Below are 17430 nucleotides of genomic sequence, written 5' to 3' on the forward strand. Positions count from 1 at the left end.
AGCACACAGAGGAGAGGAAGAATCAAATCGAATCTGATCCGGGTGCTTCCTTAGTCCAAAGACAACCGCAGCCATGGTCAACACAGGTATGCAGCTGATCAGCTTCACATGTGCAGTGACAGGCTGGATCATGGCCATCGCTGTGACGGCGTTGCCCCAGTGGAAGGTCTCGGCCTTCATTGGCAGCAACATTCTGACATCAGAGATCAAGTGGGAGGGCATCTGGATGAACTGCATCTACCAGACCACGGGCCACATGCAGTGTAAGACCTACGACTCCATGCTGGCCCTGCCTCCAGACATCCAGGCCGCGCGCGCCCTGATGTGCGTGGCCATCTTCCTCGGTTGGCTGTCCTGTACCGTGTCCTGCTGTGGCATGAAGTGCACAACCTGCGCAGGCGACGACCGTCGCGCCAAGGCGGGCATCGCGCTATCCGGTGGAGTCCTGTTCATCGTCACAGGCCTGTGTGTCCTAGTGCCCGTCTCCTGGACCGCCAACACGGTGGTCCAGGACTTTTACAACCCCAACGTGCCCACTATGCACAAGCGAGAGCTTGGCCAGGCCATCTACCTGGGCTGGGCATCGGCGGTAATCCTTATGATCAGCGGGGCGGTGCTGAGCAGCACCTGCCCCCACATGGAGAGGGGAGCGGGGGGGTACCACCGGGGATACATGGGCCGGAGCTTTGCTAACTCACGGCCCTCGGCGCCGGAGCCTCCTAAGCCCATCTCCTCAAACAGCCTTCCCCTGAAGGAGTATGTGTAGACTGCTGATTGTGGGCGATGTGGTGGGAATGTTACACACAGCAAAGATGGGGTGACTCGTGAAAAAGACTTGTATAGGAAGACAGGACTGTGTATGTATGTAAGGAGGGTGGGAGGGTAGAGGAAGTGGTGACTTCAAGGGCTTGAAGTGAAGCAAGGGATATAGAATTCTTCTATCAGTTACTCTCTTGGTTTGATGGATTTAGGTTGACGTTTATGCTGGATGTATTTATTCAATGTAAGTTATTGTTTGAATGTATATACAAACTTTTCTGATTGTATTTAATGCACTAAAATATAGTGGTAGTGCCTGAGTTGACTATTTTCTAAGAATTCCTCAGTTCTTTGACAAGCCTTTGACGAGAGCCTCCATGCACTCTAGGTCTGTCAACAGACACACTGTATACATGTGACTTTGTGGTGAGGAGTGGAGTGGTGTTCTTGCACAATTGTCCTCATATAACCATTTCATGTTTGGGTTTGAATACGTTCACGCAATTGTAAACAAATACACTGATTTGTAAAAGGATGCTTTAATAAATACGTTGTCATGATTTTGTCATGAAAAATCTGAATTTGTTGTTTCATTTTGTTCTTTGCTCATTGAGTCCAATAGATGTGCACACTGTCCATTGGCTATGGACCAGTTGGCCATCCCATAAACTGTAGTCCCAATAGTCCAATATAGTTCATTTCCACTCAAGTCCTCTTCTCATTGGGTTTCAACAAAGAAGGATACTTTAAACAATGTATCTGTAAAAGAGACAGAATACAATGAGAATACACTTTGAGGCAAGGCCTTTATTTTGAGAGTATAAAGAGAATGAGTACAAATCCTGGATGTGTGGCTGTTACAGGTAGACTGTCTCACCTAATATGCTGTCTTGTCCATGGGGTGAGTCAATAGACTCCCATCTCTTAGCAGCAGTTTCTAGAAGAGAGAATTGATTTGGTTTAAGCGTCTGTAACAGGACCTTCCTCCTCAGGAATCTGTACGCATTGCTGAAGAAAGAGTACTCTCAAATTCTACATTTGTGTATGAATGCATGAGTGTGTGAATAAAAATGAAGTTGAGTTACAGATGAGTAGCCTATGTGTCTGTGAACCGTAACTGGCATTAGACACTGAAAGGATACTGCTGGCGATAGTAGCGTTCAGCATCCTGCAGCCACTCCAGCATATCACAGATGGATGGAGCTGTAGCCGACCTCTGGCAGCAGGTAGTTATGTCCAGACTGTCTGAGTTCTGCTCGTACAACTGGAAAGCACCAGATACCTGGTTACTGAAAGAATCTCTCACAGACTGGAGCAGAGACCTGTGACAGAAATCAAAACCAAAAAACAATCACATGATGCATAGAACTGAAGCGAGCTTGATGTGAAATAAGTCCATAGATTCTGCTGAATCAACAATAGTCAGCAGGCATCTTACATTTTCTCAGACAGTTTCCCCAAAACGGTATCCACTGCCTGTACGAGTTTATAATGCAGACGCTCTTGCAGGTCAGGAAAGTTGTGAAGAGTTGTGTTGGCGATGTTGATATTTTGGAGAGCCCGCAGTTGTTCTGCTAAGTTACCGAGTGAAACCATCAAAGGAGTGCACTCATACAGCACTGAGTTCAATATTTTCTGATTGTTCTGCAAGCTTTGAAAACACTTTTTTAATACTTGCTGAAGTGATAACAATGCAGGCTTCGACATGATGAAAACGATCCTCCAGTACAAGAATCATTTATTGGTATGATTATGTTACAACGCTATATTTGTGTCGTCGTATACGAAATGTAATTTCACATTAAAACTGCAAAAACGTGGTTAAAATCACAAAATTCGACACATTGTTCTACGTTCCTCGAGGTTCCCATAGAATAGAGATTGATTTCCGGCCACACATTTTGACGTTTAGTGGAACTATTGGCTACTGTGGGTTTCGTAGTGACGTTGGGAGATCCAGTGTCCTCATTGGCTGACTTCTCTTCCGACGGTGTAAATTTGAAAATACTTTGTGGAAAGAGAGGGAGAACAACGGATTAAGTTTTCCAGCTAACTCGGAATCAAAATAATAATCAGGTAATTCATTTATCCAAATAATGTGTACTAACATTGTATTTTCTTTATAAATGCATGCAAGAACAGCTCAGAATCCAAAATCTAAAACCCGTTAGCAATCGTTTTTTAGTCTAACGACGAGTTGTCAGAATGGCGAGCTAGCTAGCTACAGTATAGCTAGCTTTAGCTGTACGAGTAACGAGATAGCTAGGCTAGACAAGACTATCTCGTCACTGTTCATCAAATGCTTCCAGCTAGTACTGTAGTGCAGCAATTTAGCTACAGCGTTAATCTTTTGTTGGCTTTCTATTATCAGCCCCCATGGCACCAAGAAAAAAAACCTCGAAACAACGCAAAAACAACCCGAAATTGGACAAGTTGGAAGCTTTCCTCGAGGATTTCGACTGCGAGGGTATGAAACAGTTGTATATGTTGCTGGTCCAGAGTTCCCTCCCATGGGCCTTGAAAGTCCTTTAAAATGTGTGAAATCGGAAAGCATTGGAATGTTTTCAAAACTTTTTAAAAAGGCATTGCTTAATGGTCTGTTTATTGAGTTCCATACAAATAAATGTCTGATTAACCCTCCTACTGGTATTGTGTTCTAAGTCAACAATTGATCTGCCAGGTAATGTATTTTTCATTCATAACTAGTATAAATACTTTAATGTTTGATGTACCTTAGACCACCTTTAATTTATAATGATTTAGTGCTACAATGTTGAAATTGTTTTAGTTTAAAAAGGCACAATTAATCTATTTTATTTCTTATGCATCCTAATAAACATGATGAACAGAACAGGTTTATTACTACATGACAGGTTAATGATGAACAAAATAGGTCGTATTATAGAAGTTGCCTCATTGACTTTGCATGCCCCAGCAAGTATCAGCAGCCCAATGTAAGCTTGGAAATGGCATTTGTGAATCTCCGTCCATCTATTCCCAAGCACTTGTCTCCCTTGTTGGTCATGTCAGTAATGATCTTTTTTATAGGCTGTGGTATAAAAAGCATTAGCGTTTCATGTACATTTTCCTATCTCAAGTTATGAGTAATATTGTGTTTTTATTTATGATAAGTGAAGTGATGTATACAGCTCAGTGCACTGATGTTAGACCCAATTTGTTTAGTAAAGTTTAATGTTGTAACTGTAAAATATCCTGCCTTCATTACATATCTTTGCCACTGCACAATTGAATTCAGTTGCACAAAACGCATCCTACTTGATAGCGTACACTAGCTAGTGCTCAGTACTACAGCTGTGTGACTTGTCTAAAGATTTTTAAGAATAAAACTTGCTGCAACTAAATGTTGTAATTGTTTACAGTGAAAACGGTTGTTGAGAGACTGAAGGAGAAGAGAAACCACCTGCTCAAAGATGCAGACAACTGCTACAACATGGCCCTGATCAAGCTCCCTACAGCTGTGAGGCGGATGAACTGGTTGGAACATTGCAGTAAGTTATAAACCAGTAAGATAGATGATTTAAGTAGATGCCATTGTGGTCACTGCTCAGTGAAATGTATAGAGGGAATGAAAGCAGTAATTGAGTTCAATTTCTTTCACACAAGAGTATTGAAAATCTTTTAACAACATGTTTTCTCCTGGGTGTTTTTAGAAATGGATAAGCCCAAATCGCCAGTCATAGAGGAGTCCAAGGTAGGCTTTCTCAGAATTCGTATTCATGTCATTGCGCACACTTTCCTGCTCCCATGGCTTCATAGCGAGTGCACTTAACCTCACCTCAGTATCAGTCCCAGTTCTCATGTCTTGTCCCGTCCCACAGAAAGAGGAAGTGGCTGCCAAGGTGGAGAGTGTCCTGGCTGAAGTCCACACCCTGGCCACCAAAACGGTCAAGAAGTGTAAGTCAGTTGGTCCGGCGTACACTGTGTTCATCAACAATTCCAATAATAATTGTAATGTGCCTTTCTTGCACTCAAAGCAATATAGTACAGTAAATAAAGTTACAATCATAAAAAGTTTTTATTCTAAACGTATTCCATCTCCACTTATGTCATATCATCATCTTTCTTTACCTCTTCTTCTTCTTCTTCTTTCTTCCATCTTTTCAGCCTCCAAGAAGAAGGGTAGAATGAGCTCAGAGGATGATGAGAACACAGCCCCCAGCACTGTAAAGAGGGTAAGTCTCACCTAGCTCCGACATGACCTGAAGTATGGAAACACTCATATCAGCATGTGAGAGAGACATAACTGTCCGCATGTGTTGAATGTACTGTACCTCCTCCTTACAATCCAACAATGAACAAAACAAGAAATAACGTTGTTGTTAACTCTCTTCTTCTGTTACAGGGGAGAACCAAGAAGCCCCCCACTACGTCCAAGAAGGCCAAAGCTCTGTCAGCCAGCAAGCAGAACACCTCCGTCACAAGGTAAGACCTCCCTCAAAGCTCACCTGGATTCACATTTCATTTGACATGGCCTACCTGCTCTGTATTGTTCTAGTCTGGACACCGTATCCAACCTCTTTACCACTGGTATTTTGAGCCCGAGAATGTTGCAAGGCCAGAGACACTTGGGGTTACTCATCCCCAACTGGAGGACTGTTTGGAATCAACTCATTATCTGACTCCCTTTGACTGTTTTACTGTTACCTGTAATCTTGAGAACGTTAAAGTCCATGACATAAGTTAGGGTAGCTGAGAATAGTTTATATGCTTGATCCGGGCACGTCTCAATGTAAACATGTTCACTAAACGGCCGTTCAACTAGTACTAAGTATATGGAGTAGCCTTAGTATTGGTAGTCTATGGAGTAGCCTTAGTAGCCCCCTCCCCCATCAGCATTATGAATAAAGATGCAAAGTTGGGCAATCTATGGGCCAGTGAATTAGGTACCCCCTAATTCAGCTCTACAAAGTTCCGTGCTAATGTGTCTCTCTGTGTTAAGGTCCAGTAGGCGGCCTCTGGTCACGCCTGCTCGGAGCATGCTGGACTGTTCTCTCATGGGCCCCACCCCTCTCGTCACCCCACGCTTCGACCCCAGGTAAAGCTGCTTCTGCAGTCACCCTGTTGCTCGCCAGTATTGCTTCCATCCTCATGTAAACTTTCTAATAGGTATCCCTAATGGTCAAGGATAAGGCCCATCAAGCCTTAATGTGTCATTCAAATACTAACCAGTTATATGGGGTCTAGAACAGAGGTCTTCAACCCTGGTCCTCACGGACCCCTTGCCCTACATGTTTTAGATGTTTCCCTGCTCCAACACACCTGATTCAAATGAATGGGTCTTTATCTAAGCCTGATAATGAGCATTCACTTGAATCAGGTGTGTTGGAGCAGGGAAACATCTAAAACGTGTAGGGCAAGGGGTCCCTGAGAACCAGGGTTGAAGACCTCTGTTCTTGAGGACTCGACCGTGGCTTGATTCCTGTTGGCTAAGATTAGAACCTTGAGTAAGAGGACTTCCTGTTTTCGTCCAGGTTGCCCAAAACCCCGGCAGTGCGGATCCCCCGCCACAAGGAGAGGGTGTACAGCATCTCTGTCAACGGCTCGCCCGTCGCCGCGGGCGGCGAGGAAATCGTCATTAACGTTCCAATCGGGAACGGAGAGGTGAGCGTCCTGCGCTCTGGACGCAAGTTCAGCCCAGCTTATCATCACAAGCACCGGAACACTTCCAGCACACGGAGCGTCATCATGACCTGTTCCATGACTCTCTCTGTCTGTGTGTGTGTGTGTGTGTCCAGTCTATTCAGCTTCTGGCCAGTCAGATGGACACAGTAGATCTGAGTCAGCTGGACGAGACGGCCATACACAGTATCCGTCTGCTGCAGGTACAGCCTTTATATGTTTATACAGGACAGTCCTTCAAGTTCAGTGATGTCTCGAGTGAGCACGCTCATGGGTTCTTTGACTGTAGGTTAAATTCTGATGTAATCAGGCTCATCTTTTTGGTCTTCTTTCTTTCCAGAACCGCCTCACATCACTGTGTGGACCCTCTGTGTAACCAACCACCTGCCCCGGTTGCTATTATACAAGCCTTATTGGTTGAAGATTTTAATTCCCCCCCCCCATCCAGAGATTTTTGAATCCGTTCTTTTCCATATACATATTTCCTATCTTTGTATCTCATGTAATTCTTAAGTTACATTTGTAGATATCTGACCTGCATCATGATGTTTTATTTTGTTCTTATGCTGTTGTAGTGAAAGGGAATGTGGGTTGTAAGACTTTTTAGAACACAGGTAAATAGTTTAACTCGTCTAGATAATTTGGTCTGTGGGAGACACACACAGATTTAAGTCACTTGGCAACTGCATGCGGAAAAAGAACGTCAGTCTTCTTTATGGTGACGCTTTTATTCTCTTTAGATGTACTTTTGTAAATAAATCTCAATCACATCTCAGCTAAGAGTCCAGTTACAGTAAGAATATAAAGTGCTTTTATTGGTTGATCACATGGAAACCTGTACTTGGGAGTTTTTCAGTCATGCTTTAGAATATTTACCGTACTACATTCATGGCAAAGCCTTCTAATCTTGGTCCTGGTCTTTGTCAAGACACAATTGTTCCTTGTTTTCTGTAAATATTCATTATAGTGTAATACATGTTGTTGGACCTGGCCTGGCTGTCTTTATATTGAAAGAATGCCTTTCTTCCTTTACACCATACACAGATATTTATACATGAGAATATATCATTACATTCTCATGTGTATATTATAACAAGTGTCATAAGCAGTATATTGTAACCATGGTTTGTAAGTATTGGGTAACCTCTGGACCTGACTTACTTACTGTTGATGTCTGGTCTAGTTTCCAGAGAAAGCAGGCTGGGACTTGTTTCCTCCACTAGATGGCAGTGTGTCATCACTTAAGATCACCATAAAACCCAGTACTTGTGTGGAACCTTTTGTGTCCCGTTTTCTCACATCTCTGATGAGCGAAGATGACTCTCAAAACAGAAATACCCACTTCAGACCTGAACATGTGCACAATGTCTCTTCCTCTGTTGTCATCTTAACAACTAAAGCCCAATAGCGTTTGGCATAAATGGACCAATTCCCAGATCCTTAAGTGTAGTGGCTGTAATAAAAAAAAGGAAGTGGATGGTGGCTAACACAAAAATAACCCAATTGAAGTTTGTAAAGCTTGTTTTGAGTGCCAACTGTGTCAAGGTTTTGTCTACACCATTCAGGAAATGAGAATTGGCTCCTGCCTTTCATCATGGTGCTAAATGTGGAGGGGGGGGCAGTGAAAGTCACATTCTATTAAGTCTGAAAAAAACTGGTAGCCATAAACCTGTTTTCCCAAGATCGAACAAATGGACACTCTGCAGCAATGTTCTTATGTAACTTCCTTTTGTCCTTCTGACTTAAGTGGTTTAGGTCATGTGGCCTTATCTGGCAGGAAGTTGCAAGGTGTCCCTCCTCTGTCACTGGACCCTGCCCTCCAGCCTTCAGGGACACGTTTACATCCAATTAAGAACTCGTTAAGCCTGATGTGCTCATTAGGAGCTCCAGAGGAAGGAGGGCGGGGTCAAAGCAGCACTGACGGTCATGGAAATGCCACTCCCCCCCCCCACACACATACACCTCAACTCCCCCCTTCCTTCATCATCATATATCCCCTGTGTTGGGGGAGCTCACCCTGCCCATTCAGCCCTCTGCATTTGTATCCCATTTAAACCCCCCATGGTGGCATCTTGCTGTGCAAACTGTGCCAGTGGTAGAATCTAATTCAGAGGCACGGCAGATGTTGCGGTCAGCCACGCGTGCAGTTCAGCTCCCTCGTTAGCGAAGCCCAGAGCCCACACACCTGTTTTGCTCTGTGCAGATTCCTACTCCCTCCTCCCCACGTTCAAACGCCCCCCGTTCGCCAGATTGCCTAGAATTTTTTCGGGTGTGTGTGTGTCAAAAACACCCCCGCCATTTTGCACGCATGACTTGGTCTTCAGCAAGTGGTGTGTAAGAGGAGGTTGCTGAATGGAGACAGGTGCTGCATGGATGGGGCGTGTCTGGAGGTCACACTGTGGTCCTGGTACATAAATCACACAGAGAGACTGGCTGTGGCACTCGCAGCGAGGCGGGGGAGGTGACAGGGTGTAGGGGGGCTCAAGCTCCTGTACAGCTGTGGGGTTCAGGGCAACAGGGAGCTTCAGAAGGATACTCCGCATTCCATTTCGGTGTTATTACACGGAAGGCCACTTTCTTGCTAGTTTAGGAGTCGGGCTTAACAACACTATCAACTCTATCAACAACAGTTGGGTTTTGAAAGCTTTAGTTAACCTCCCATCCGAATCTTCAATACCTCTATTCTTCTTCCCTCTTGTCCCTCCTCCCTACACCTCCCTCCCCTTATATCATTCCATACTCCTTAAATCCCTCATCATTAACACGTGTCTGACACATCAGCGCCATGTATTTCTCAACACACCTTCCCCATCCCCCCAAACTGTTGGAAACACTCTCTAATTGAGCCCCCAGACCCAGGAAATTGCCAAATTTGTGCCAAGATGAATGGGCCTAGCAGGGCCTTTTTCACCCAGCCAAATTAATTCTCTGGTGTGTCGTGCTCCCCTATACAGCCCATCCGTCAAACGCTCCCTAATCGATTTATTCACAGCAGACTCCCTCGCCGTCTGTCCGCCTGCCGCCGTCGCCCCTCACCTCGGCTCAGCTTCGAGCCAGGGGCCCAAACCCACCGGTTATCTGGGTCTGCAGCGTTGAGGTGCATTCTAAAGAAAAAACATACAAGCAAAACAAACATTCTCATAATGTAGTTGTGGAGGTATTTGTCTGACCTAGGGGGTGATGGATAGAACATGGGGTGAGAATTGGGGGCGGAAATGACTGGCACAGACTCGGCATCAACTCCGCTTAAGTTAGCTTCAGTTAATGTAGTCTGGGCACGCTCTCATCTGGCGGTCTGCGTGTCTGTGGTGTGGAAGTGTGCATGTGCAGCCGGGGCATGATGGAGTTTTGATGGCCATCCCTTCTGTTGCCAAGGAACCCTGTTAACCAGCGGAGAGGAACATTTGCCGCCAGAGAGTCCTCCGTTAGAAACCAACCACCAGCTTGTCTGAAGGCGGGAGGTTAACCTTGTCTCTGATTGGACACATTGAAAGAAAGACAGATAAAGACAAGGCTTGGTGTGATTCACAAACAAAGAAGAAAGTACATTACCCCTGACTGAATGTTTTAAAAGTAGTTTTGGGCCGAAACAGAACCGAGTTTGGGTTTTGTTGTTTTAGGTTTGGGAACAGCTGAGCCTCAAGGGCACAAAGTTACATTTCCTTAACAGCGAGGGAAAACTCTGTGCGTGCTCAGGGCTCTGATGTGTGAACAGACTGATGCCCAAGCCTCCATGCCTATGCTCTCCCAGGCCCCTGCAGGTGAAAACAAGCTTTTCGTATTTGTTTAAGAATATGAGATGCAAACACTTGCAATGGCGACTCAGCAGGAATAAAGAAATAAAGTGAATTTTCTCCTCATTTATTGCATCCATTGAAAAATAAAAGGGGCCAGAATGGCTGCTGTGCTATTTTGGATTGCCTTTGAGAAACAATTAGTGGCTCTTACAATCTTCCACTATTCTGGAGGAACGGCCCCTGGTCTACTTCTCAGTCCACAATTGATGTTTGGTTTATCAGCACCTTCTTATAAAGCAGCACTTCAATAAAGTATATCACCCTATTTGTGGGAGTAATACAGTCCAATGCAATCCTCAATTACATATAAATGACACAGCAAATTGGAAAATTAGGAGGGGAGGGAAGGGTAATTTGCTCCAAAACAGGCTAAAACCAATTCATTAGAAGACGGCAGAGACAAGACTGGGTTCTCTTTCTATCTGGCATCTGAGGTAAATCAGAGTTTGGGGGGCTTGGAGAGAGACACCTCTAACCATCTTGCCATGTTTTAAACTACTGATATTTAGTGTGAAATGTAGACCACGTCATGATATACGACAACAAGTAAATCGTGGCCACAGTATGCACAATATGTATGGGATCTATGCATAGTATTAAAAACATGGAAACAACTGAGAATGAAAGGAAAAAACATTAGATATTAAACATAAAATATATAACATATTTTTTCTTTTAAAGAAGAACTAAACACACCAAATTGAGCCTCAGCCCATCTCAAATCCTTGCCTTTCACTGGGCTAATGCTTGGATCAGGGACAGGCACTGAGAGAGAGGCATGTGAGTGAGAGATAGAACCCAGGTCTCAGCTCTCTGAACATTCTGTTTTCATGGTCATCTCAATGGTATTGACAGAATACAGAGGACAATATATGCTGATTCACCTTCAAAAGAATAGTTCACGTTGAATTTCTTGCCATGTGTATGTGCAAGAATCTATACTCTGAACTACTTAAATACTTGTTTTCCATGAGACTATCCACAGCGTTTATTCAATAACTCTTTACCAGCCCTTGAGAGATGGAGATGGTAGTTGGAGATGGTAGATTCTGGCGAGGTAGGAGTGTTATTATTCATGATGGTTGGAGTCTGCATGGGAGAGGTCAGAGGAGATTGGTGGTAAACAAGTACCCCCTCCTTTCCCACACACACACACAACACACACACGCACAGAGGTTTGCTGCAGCAGACAGTCCATCAGTGTGGCTGTCTCTGTGTTCCAGGAGCAGAAAACCAGAACCGGAGTTGACGTGTGTATGAGTGTGTGTGGGCAGAAGTGCTGACCTTGCTGTTCCCAACGCAGACGGAAGGCCTGTTTCACTGTCATGCATCAGAGACCTGTCAACCTTGAGACCCCTGTGCCCGACTGGTCAGCCCGGAGACGTGTTAGGAGTGTCCAAGTGCCTGCTCCTCTCTTCAACCCTCCTCTCCTCAGCAGAAATACACTCCTGTTGAGCCTACCGTCATAGATTGAATCCTCTTGTTCTGATCAACTTTTATCATTAATAGTAAAAAGTATGTGTCATTTTGACATTTCTAGATATTGTTCAAGTGAATTTCCTTGTTTGGTGGTCCCTTTTGACCTATGCGTAGTAAATCAGTGAGATTAAAAGGTTGCGGTCACATTGTGAATGTGGTGTGAACATGGCAGGTGAAGGTTAGGAGAGAGTAGACCTGTGTGCATTCAAGCATCCAGTTCATTCAACGACTCATCTCTACCATCGTATTTACTTTGGTTGGGCTCCTTGTGGTGCTATTGTGATTTATAATAGGTAGACAGGCACACATAATCCACTTAAAATGTAAATTCATCACAAAGATCATGCACTGTCAAGGTTGCACAAAAGTCATGATCTCTGGCAAGACCCTCCAGGCATGATCAGGACTCACTCATCCCTTATCCCTCTCAAGGCAGAACAAGGCACAATGTTGCCTGATTAAAACAAAGACTGTGTACTACAACAGATTTCAATTGGTGTATTGGTGGCACATGAATGAGTAATTGATGGCAAATTACTCCTTTGTAAATTGATGGTACATCAATCCTTTTTGCTCTCTCTATAACACCTCTCAGTCTGTGTTCAGCCATAGTGTGGTCTTGCACCAACCCCAACTAGCTAGAGACTCACCTGTCAACACCTACAGCAGGTAACCGCACAGCATTACTCTGAACATGCACCAACCTGGCGTGTTCTAATGGTCATGTGACCTGGGATGGGAGGACCACAGAAGGCTCACCAGCTTGAGTCTGGAGAGGGGAGGGGTCAGATGGCGGTCCGAGTCTGAGGCTCAGGCCCAGCTAACTGCCCTGCTGGCTTCCAAGGGACCCCTCCATCTCTCACACCATCTGCCCGCCTGCCTCCCTGTTTCTCAGTTTCTGCTCTTCTCCTCCTCACCCAGGGAAAGTGGGCGAGACATGTTCGGCGAAGGGCAACCATTTTGGATCGAGGCCAATGCGCCATCACTTCCGTCCTGCTGTTGGATGACTGTGTCTCAATCACTCACTCTGTTATCATTAGGCACGTGTCAGCATAGCGGGCGGCGATTTCAAATCATATCATCTCTTTCATACATATTCATGTATCAAAAAATAGAGGGAAAGAGAAATAGAGATTGAGAAAAAAAAAGAATGAGAGACAGAGAGTACCACCAGCCGCATGTTGGCCAGGAGGGTGGAGTAAAAAGTAACTAATCCACAGTGTGTGAGACAGACCTGAGAGTTGCATGTGGTTTCACTTGATGCTGCCAACATGATAAACAAAAAATGCACAAACAAACGACACAATCACAATTTTTACACTGTGATACGACTGTTAATAAAACAACAACAAAAACTATTTTCTCAGCGCATTCAACTGTGCCATCGCAAATGACTTGAGCAGCCCAAGGACTTGCCACTCGTGTCTTGTGTACATCGATGCACATTAGAGTGAGTCATACTGCTGTATGGCCAATTGGAAATGAATAAATGTGTTATGAACTGTCACAATTTATATGATCAGAAACTACTTTTCATCCAAGATGTGTCTTTTCTCAGTTGGGTTGATGAAAAGCTATTTTTTCTCCCTCCCTCTCTCCCTCGCTCCATCTACACTTCTATTCTCATAAGACTTGCTATATTACCCAGCTGAATCTATCTTCCCAGAAATCAAAGCAATAAAGGCTGTATTTACTCTTATCTAAGCCCCCCCAAAACTGCACTACCTGTACATTCTTGGCAACCTTTCACATGAGAGACCAGGAGAAAAAAGTTTCAGTTATTTCAATTTCAGTTTTTTCCTTTGTTCTCTTTTATTAAAAGTCTGCTGTATTGTCAGTCCAAAATGTAAAATGTAGGCGACCTGGTGTGTAGCATAGATTATGCTGATCTGATAGCCTGACACAGTGTGGAAATCAAAGAGAATTGAAAGCTATGTTTTAGACAGCTGGTCCAGAGGAAATATGTCCAGATGTCACCACTCACCAGCCTCATATTCTCCATGGAACAGAATAATCTACTACTGCAGGATTTATTTTTGTTATTTCATGGGCAAAATAAAAATATAATGCTTAGTTATACTTTAAGTATGTATTTTACTGGCATTTTTAGGTGCCTTAAAGTTTCTGTATAGTGCCTGAGGGATGATCTCATATGGTCAAGTCAAGTGGCTTGTGAAAGGTATACAATAAGTAATACCTTTATATCCTTCCAGATTAAATAATGCACTCTACAATGTGTTAAATTATCTTTCCAACAACATACCAAAAAAACATGAATATAAACTCATTCAGGCGTGTTTTCATCAAGCCTGCAATACCTGCTAATTTGAATATGACCTCAAGTTGTGTTCCATAAATATTTCATTGCACTGTAAAAGAAGCCATCCTTTTAACTGGTCAGCAAATCCTTTTGTTGGGAAAATTAGGATCACTAGTGCAGTGCCCGTGATGCCCATGGCTAAGATCCAGAGTTTGTGCCTGTTCATATAAAATGGTGGTGGCACGTTAAGATACTCATAGACTATTTATGGCAATGCAAACAGCACCTCCATACACCCCCACACACAACACTGCACATCCTGGGGTGCTGAGCAAAACACCGGCTGACTTGCAACTTCATCTGGTGTCCGGTTCTTCAGATAATCGAGCCACAGACACACAGACAGACACTCAGAGATTCCTGGAATTATATGAGGATTATGTGAAGAGTTTTTTTTTGCTGATATAGCTGTCTTGGAACAGATCTTTCAATAATAGGAAAGTGTGTTCTTTGCTCAAAACAAATGGCTGTTTATTGCCCTTTGTCTACTTTAGATGAATATCACCCTCTCTCCGACTCCATACCAAAACACTGACATTTCATCTCCTGTCCTTCATGTAAAAGATCCTCTACTAATAAAAGAGGCAGACAAAGAACATTAGCAGCTGCCGCTAACCTTGCTTCAAGGGCAGGAGGAGGTTCCCGAGGGGTCGGATCTATCAGAGCTATGATTTATAGGCTTAACCATGTTACAGAGCTCTGGAGTCAAACACAGGGAATGGTTTTCCCATGGCGGACATAGATTCTACTGCAACACATAAGCACCCATTGTTATCACCCATGTAACTGCAACAACAATGTTTGTTATAATGGATCATCAGCTTAGGTTTAATAAACCTGTTTTGGCCTCTTTGTCAGAAAGAGAATCAATATAAAGGCTATGTATTTGTGGTCACAGAATATAACGATAACAAAAGTGCACATGGGCCTAATAATTTGATGTTAGGTCGCGTGTGATTTGACGTTATCTCGTTAGCTTACCTTCATTATGTCGTATTTCCCATATACCATCTTTATAGCAGATTTAATGGATGGGGAGGGTTTGTTGTAAACCAGAAGAGTCATAGTTAACATACCAGTTCATGTCAGTCAACAACATGCAGTATCTTACTGATCCACCAACACTCCTCCACGCAATGACCCCCAGGTAAGAGGTAATCTCAAGCCCCCCACTTTAAAATTAGCTTCTACAAATACGCACACACTGCCTATGTCAAAGACCCTAAGAGGTTACTCCTCCTGCATTTGTGACCTTTAATCTGTCTCATTTTCCCATGCCATCATACCCAGGGTTCCAGACTATATACATACACAGTTAGTCCATCATCACTTAAAGACTGAGCTCAGCGTTCATGACCTTTCACCTTTGTATGGTGTCTGTGGAAATCCTCGAAGGACTCTTCTTTCCCCCCAGCAAGAATTTAACAGAAACATCATCAGAAAAAGAAAGGAGAGATGGAGGGATGAGGGGGGGAAGAGAGAAAAGGTGGGTATTAATTAAGTGGAAGGGAAATTTGGTTTTCCTAGGAGTCAGCAAAAGGTGCTTCTGTCATCTTATTACCATCTACCTATTCAGCATCTTCCTGGTGTCTGCTGGTAGGGGCCGTTATTCCCACAGATCCAGAGGAGAGGCGGGTGTGTGGACTATACCCTCTCCTCCCCTCTCGCCTTCTCATCCTTTCTCTGCTCCTCAATTGTGGAAGTCCAGGAGATGCTTATGCAGGGCGTTTTATACCTGGGCTCTTCTCTCAGAACATCCCTGGTCTCACGCTGACTGTCAGTTCAGTACATTAAAGGCCTATTCAGCCTTTAGCTTCACACTGTCAGCGGGCTGTAGGACCATTCAGCCTCTAGCGACCTCCTGCTGTCAGGACAGGAAAGGACTACTGACACGCTCTGTACAGCTCACTCTAGCCTTCCAGCCTTCCCTTCATTCTTCCTGAGGGCTGCCGGCTTTCCGTGGGTGGCCCTGCCTACTGAATCTGCTCTCTGTTTCATCCTCCTGTTGAGAACACAGCCCATCCATCTAGCAGCTCAGAGGAAACAGCTGAGTCTGTCTGGGAGAGCAAAGGGCTAGGTAGGAGAGGAGGGGAGAGGAAGGGAGAAGAGAGGATAGGAGAAGAGAGGATAGCAGAGAAGAGTAGGGGAGGAGAAAAGAGAGCTCTGACCCTGTCCTCTTTCATCCAGCTGACCCTGTCTCCACACACAGCTCACTAACTCTCCAGCCTGTCAAACCCTGACAGACACCTCTTGCCCACGGTGACAGGTATCCACTCGTTTATTTTAGTCATCCCCTCTTCTCTCTTTTTTTCCCCCAGTCTCTGTTTGGGTAGTGTCTTGGTGTTAGAAGGCGCAGAGCTAATTAAGGACATGACTGCGCTACACCTTCGTCAACTTATCTCCCCTGTCTGACATTTCACGCCTACACCCCCCCCCCCTCCATCACGCCATCTTCATCTCTCACCCCCTCTCTTCCCTTCCTCCTCATGTCCACCCACCCATCCTTCTCTGTGCATGTCTATCCATCCATCATCCAGGGCCCGTCACTGTTTTCTCTCCTCCACTGGCATTATGCTGGTCTCTTCTTCCTTTGTCTTTCTCCTCTCAACCTCCCTCTCTCCTCCCTCTTCTGCCCCCTCTTCCTCCATTCCACCTGCAGCAGTTCTTTCTCCACCGGAGGGCAGGTCTCCCAACACACACACACACACACACACATACTTACCCAATAACAGGCTTTATTTACTAATGATCTACAGTAAACGCTTACTCCAGTTTTTTTATACTCTTCCCCTTTCCTCCCCCCTCTCAATGTCCTCCCTCTGCCCACCACCCCGCATTATAACAAGTCTCTCAACAACCTTCCCCTATGGACTTCTCACCTTCCATTTCAAATCCCTATCACCCCCTCCTCCATGACCTCGCCAAGGTCAGAAGAGTCTGTCTAATTGGCCAGTATCAATTAAAAGCTGACACCTGAACTCTGTGGGGACAGGTGGGGCTAGTTAGCTCAGTCTCCATCCCGGCTCCCCACCATCTTTTACACCTGATGGCAGCCCACCCGCCCCCCACTTACACCCCCTGGCGAAAATGCAGACACACTCTCTACTGGGACCTGGGACAGGGAGTTAATGCCTTTTTAATGAGAATGGCCAGAATGTGACAGAGTCTAACTGCTGGAAATCAGTCTCTTTTATTCTCTCTTTCCCTCCACCCTTTTGCTACCTTCTCTCAATCTTTCCTTTTTTCTGTCCTTCAGTGCAGAGTATGGACGCGCATTAACCGAAGGCATGTAACAGGAAAACATCCCGACGTAGAGAAAGAAAAGGGTGAATGAGTGAGAGCTAGAAAGATAACGGAAGGGAGAATGTGTGTGGTTGTGTAAAATGGAGAGAAAAATAATGGGAAAGAGTGCGCTCACAGTAGGCTAAGAAAACA

At 44.6% G+C, this 17430-nt stretch overlaps 3 protein-coding genes across 3 annotated transcripts; 2 read left to right on the forward strand and 1 right to left on the reverse strand.

Annotated features, from left to right (window-relative positions):
- Positions 1-73: 73 nt before the first annotated feature.
- Positions 74-1238, forward strand: cldn35 (claudin 35). Its single transcript, XM_084696279.1, has one exon. The coding sequence runs from the start codon at positions 74-76 to the stop codon at positions 764-766; it is 693 nt and encodes a 230-aa protein (XP_084552405.1). The 3' UTR covers positions 767-1238.
- A 41-nt stretch (positions 1239-1279) lies between these two features.
- Positions 1280-2633, reverse strand: airim (AFG2 interacting ribosome maturation factor). The gene is made up of 4 exons (XM_084696280.1): positions 2198-2633; positions 1902-2081; positions 1637-1755; positions 1280-1518 (listed from the first exon to the last, which is right to left on the reverse strand). Exons 1-4 carry the CDS (start codon positions 2464-2466, stop codon positions 1478-1480), a joined length of 609 nt encoding a protein of 202 aa, XP_084552406.1. The 5' UTR covers positions 2467-2633; the 3' UTR covers positions 1280-1477.
- A 78-nt stretch (positions 2634-2711) lies between these two features.
- On the forward strand, positions 2712-7675 carry cdca8 (cell division cycle associated 8). Its single transcript, XM_084696278.1, has 11 exons — positions 2712-2835; positions 3131-3226; positions 4140-4268; positions 4431-4471; positions 4599-4674; positions 4885-4952; positions 5123-5202; positions 5720-5815; positions 6252-6381; positions 6516-6602; positions 6740-7675. The coding sequence occupies exons 2-11, from the start codon at positions 3136-3138 to the stop codon at positions 6773-6775; spliced, it is 834 nt and encodes a 277-aa protein (XP_084552404.1). The 5' UTR covers positions 2712-2835; positions 3131-3135; the 3' UTR covers positions 6776-7675.
- The last annotated feature ends 9755 nt before the right edge of the window (positions 7676-17430 follow it).

This window comes from Hypomesus nipponensis, chromosome 4 (assembly GCF_054491055.1).
Source record: "Hypomesus nipponensis isolate SF chromosome 4, ASM5449105v1, whole genome shotgun sequence".
Classification (NCBI taxonomy): Eukaryota; Metazoa; Chordata; class Actinopteri; order Osmeriformes; family Osmeridae; genus Hypomesus; species Hypomesus nipponensis.

Excerpts from the sequence above, each read along its gene's own strand:
- cldn35 (XM_084696279.1), top strand. The coding sequence starts at position 74 with ATGGTCAACACAGGTATGCAGCTGATCAGCTTCACATGTGCAGTGACA.
- cdca8 (XM_084696278.1), top strand. The coding sequence starts at position 3,136 with ATGGCACCAAGAAAAAAAACCTCGAAACAACGCAAAAACAACCCGAAA. Across the intron at positions 4,472-4,598 it reads CAGTCATAGAGGAGTCCAAG|AAAGAGGAAGTGGCTGCCAA; the intron begins GTAGGCTTTCTC and ends CCCGTCCCACAG. Across the intron at positions 4,675-4,884 it reads CACCAAAACGGTCAAGAAGT|CCTCCAAGAAGAAGGGTAGA; the intron begins GTAAGTCAGTTG and ends CCATCTTTTCAG.
- airim (XM_084696280.1), bottom strand. The coding sequence starts at position 2,466 with ATGTCGAAGCCTGCATTGTTATCACTTCAGCAAGTATTAAAAAAGTGT. Across the intron at positions 1,756-1,901 it reads GAACGCTACTATCGCCAGCA|ATTCCTGAGGAGGAAGGTCC; the intron begins GTATCCTTTCAG and ends CAATGCGTACAG. Across the intron at positions 1,519-1,636 it reads TGGACAAGACAGCATATTAG|ATACATTGTTTAAAGTATCC; the intron begins GTGAGACAGTCT and ends TCTCTTTTACAG.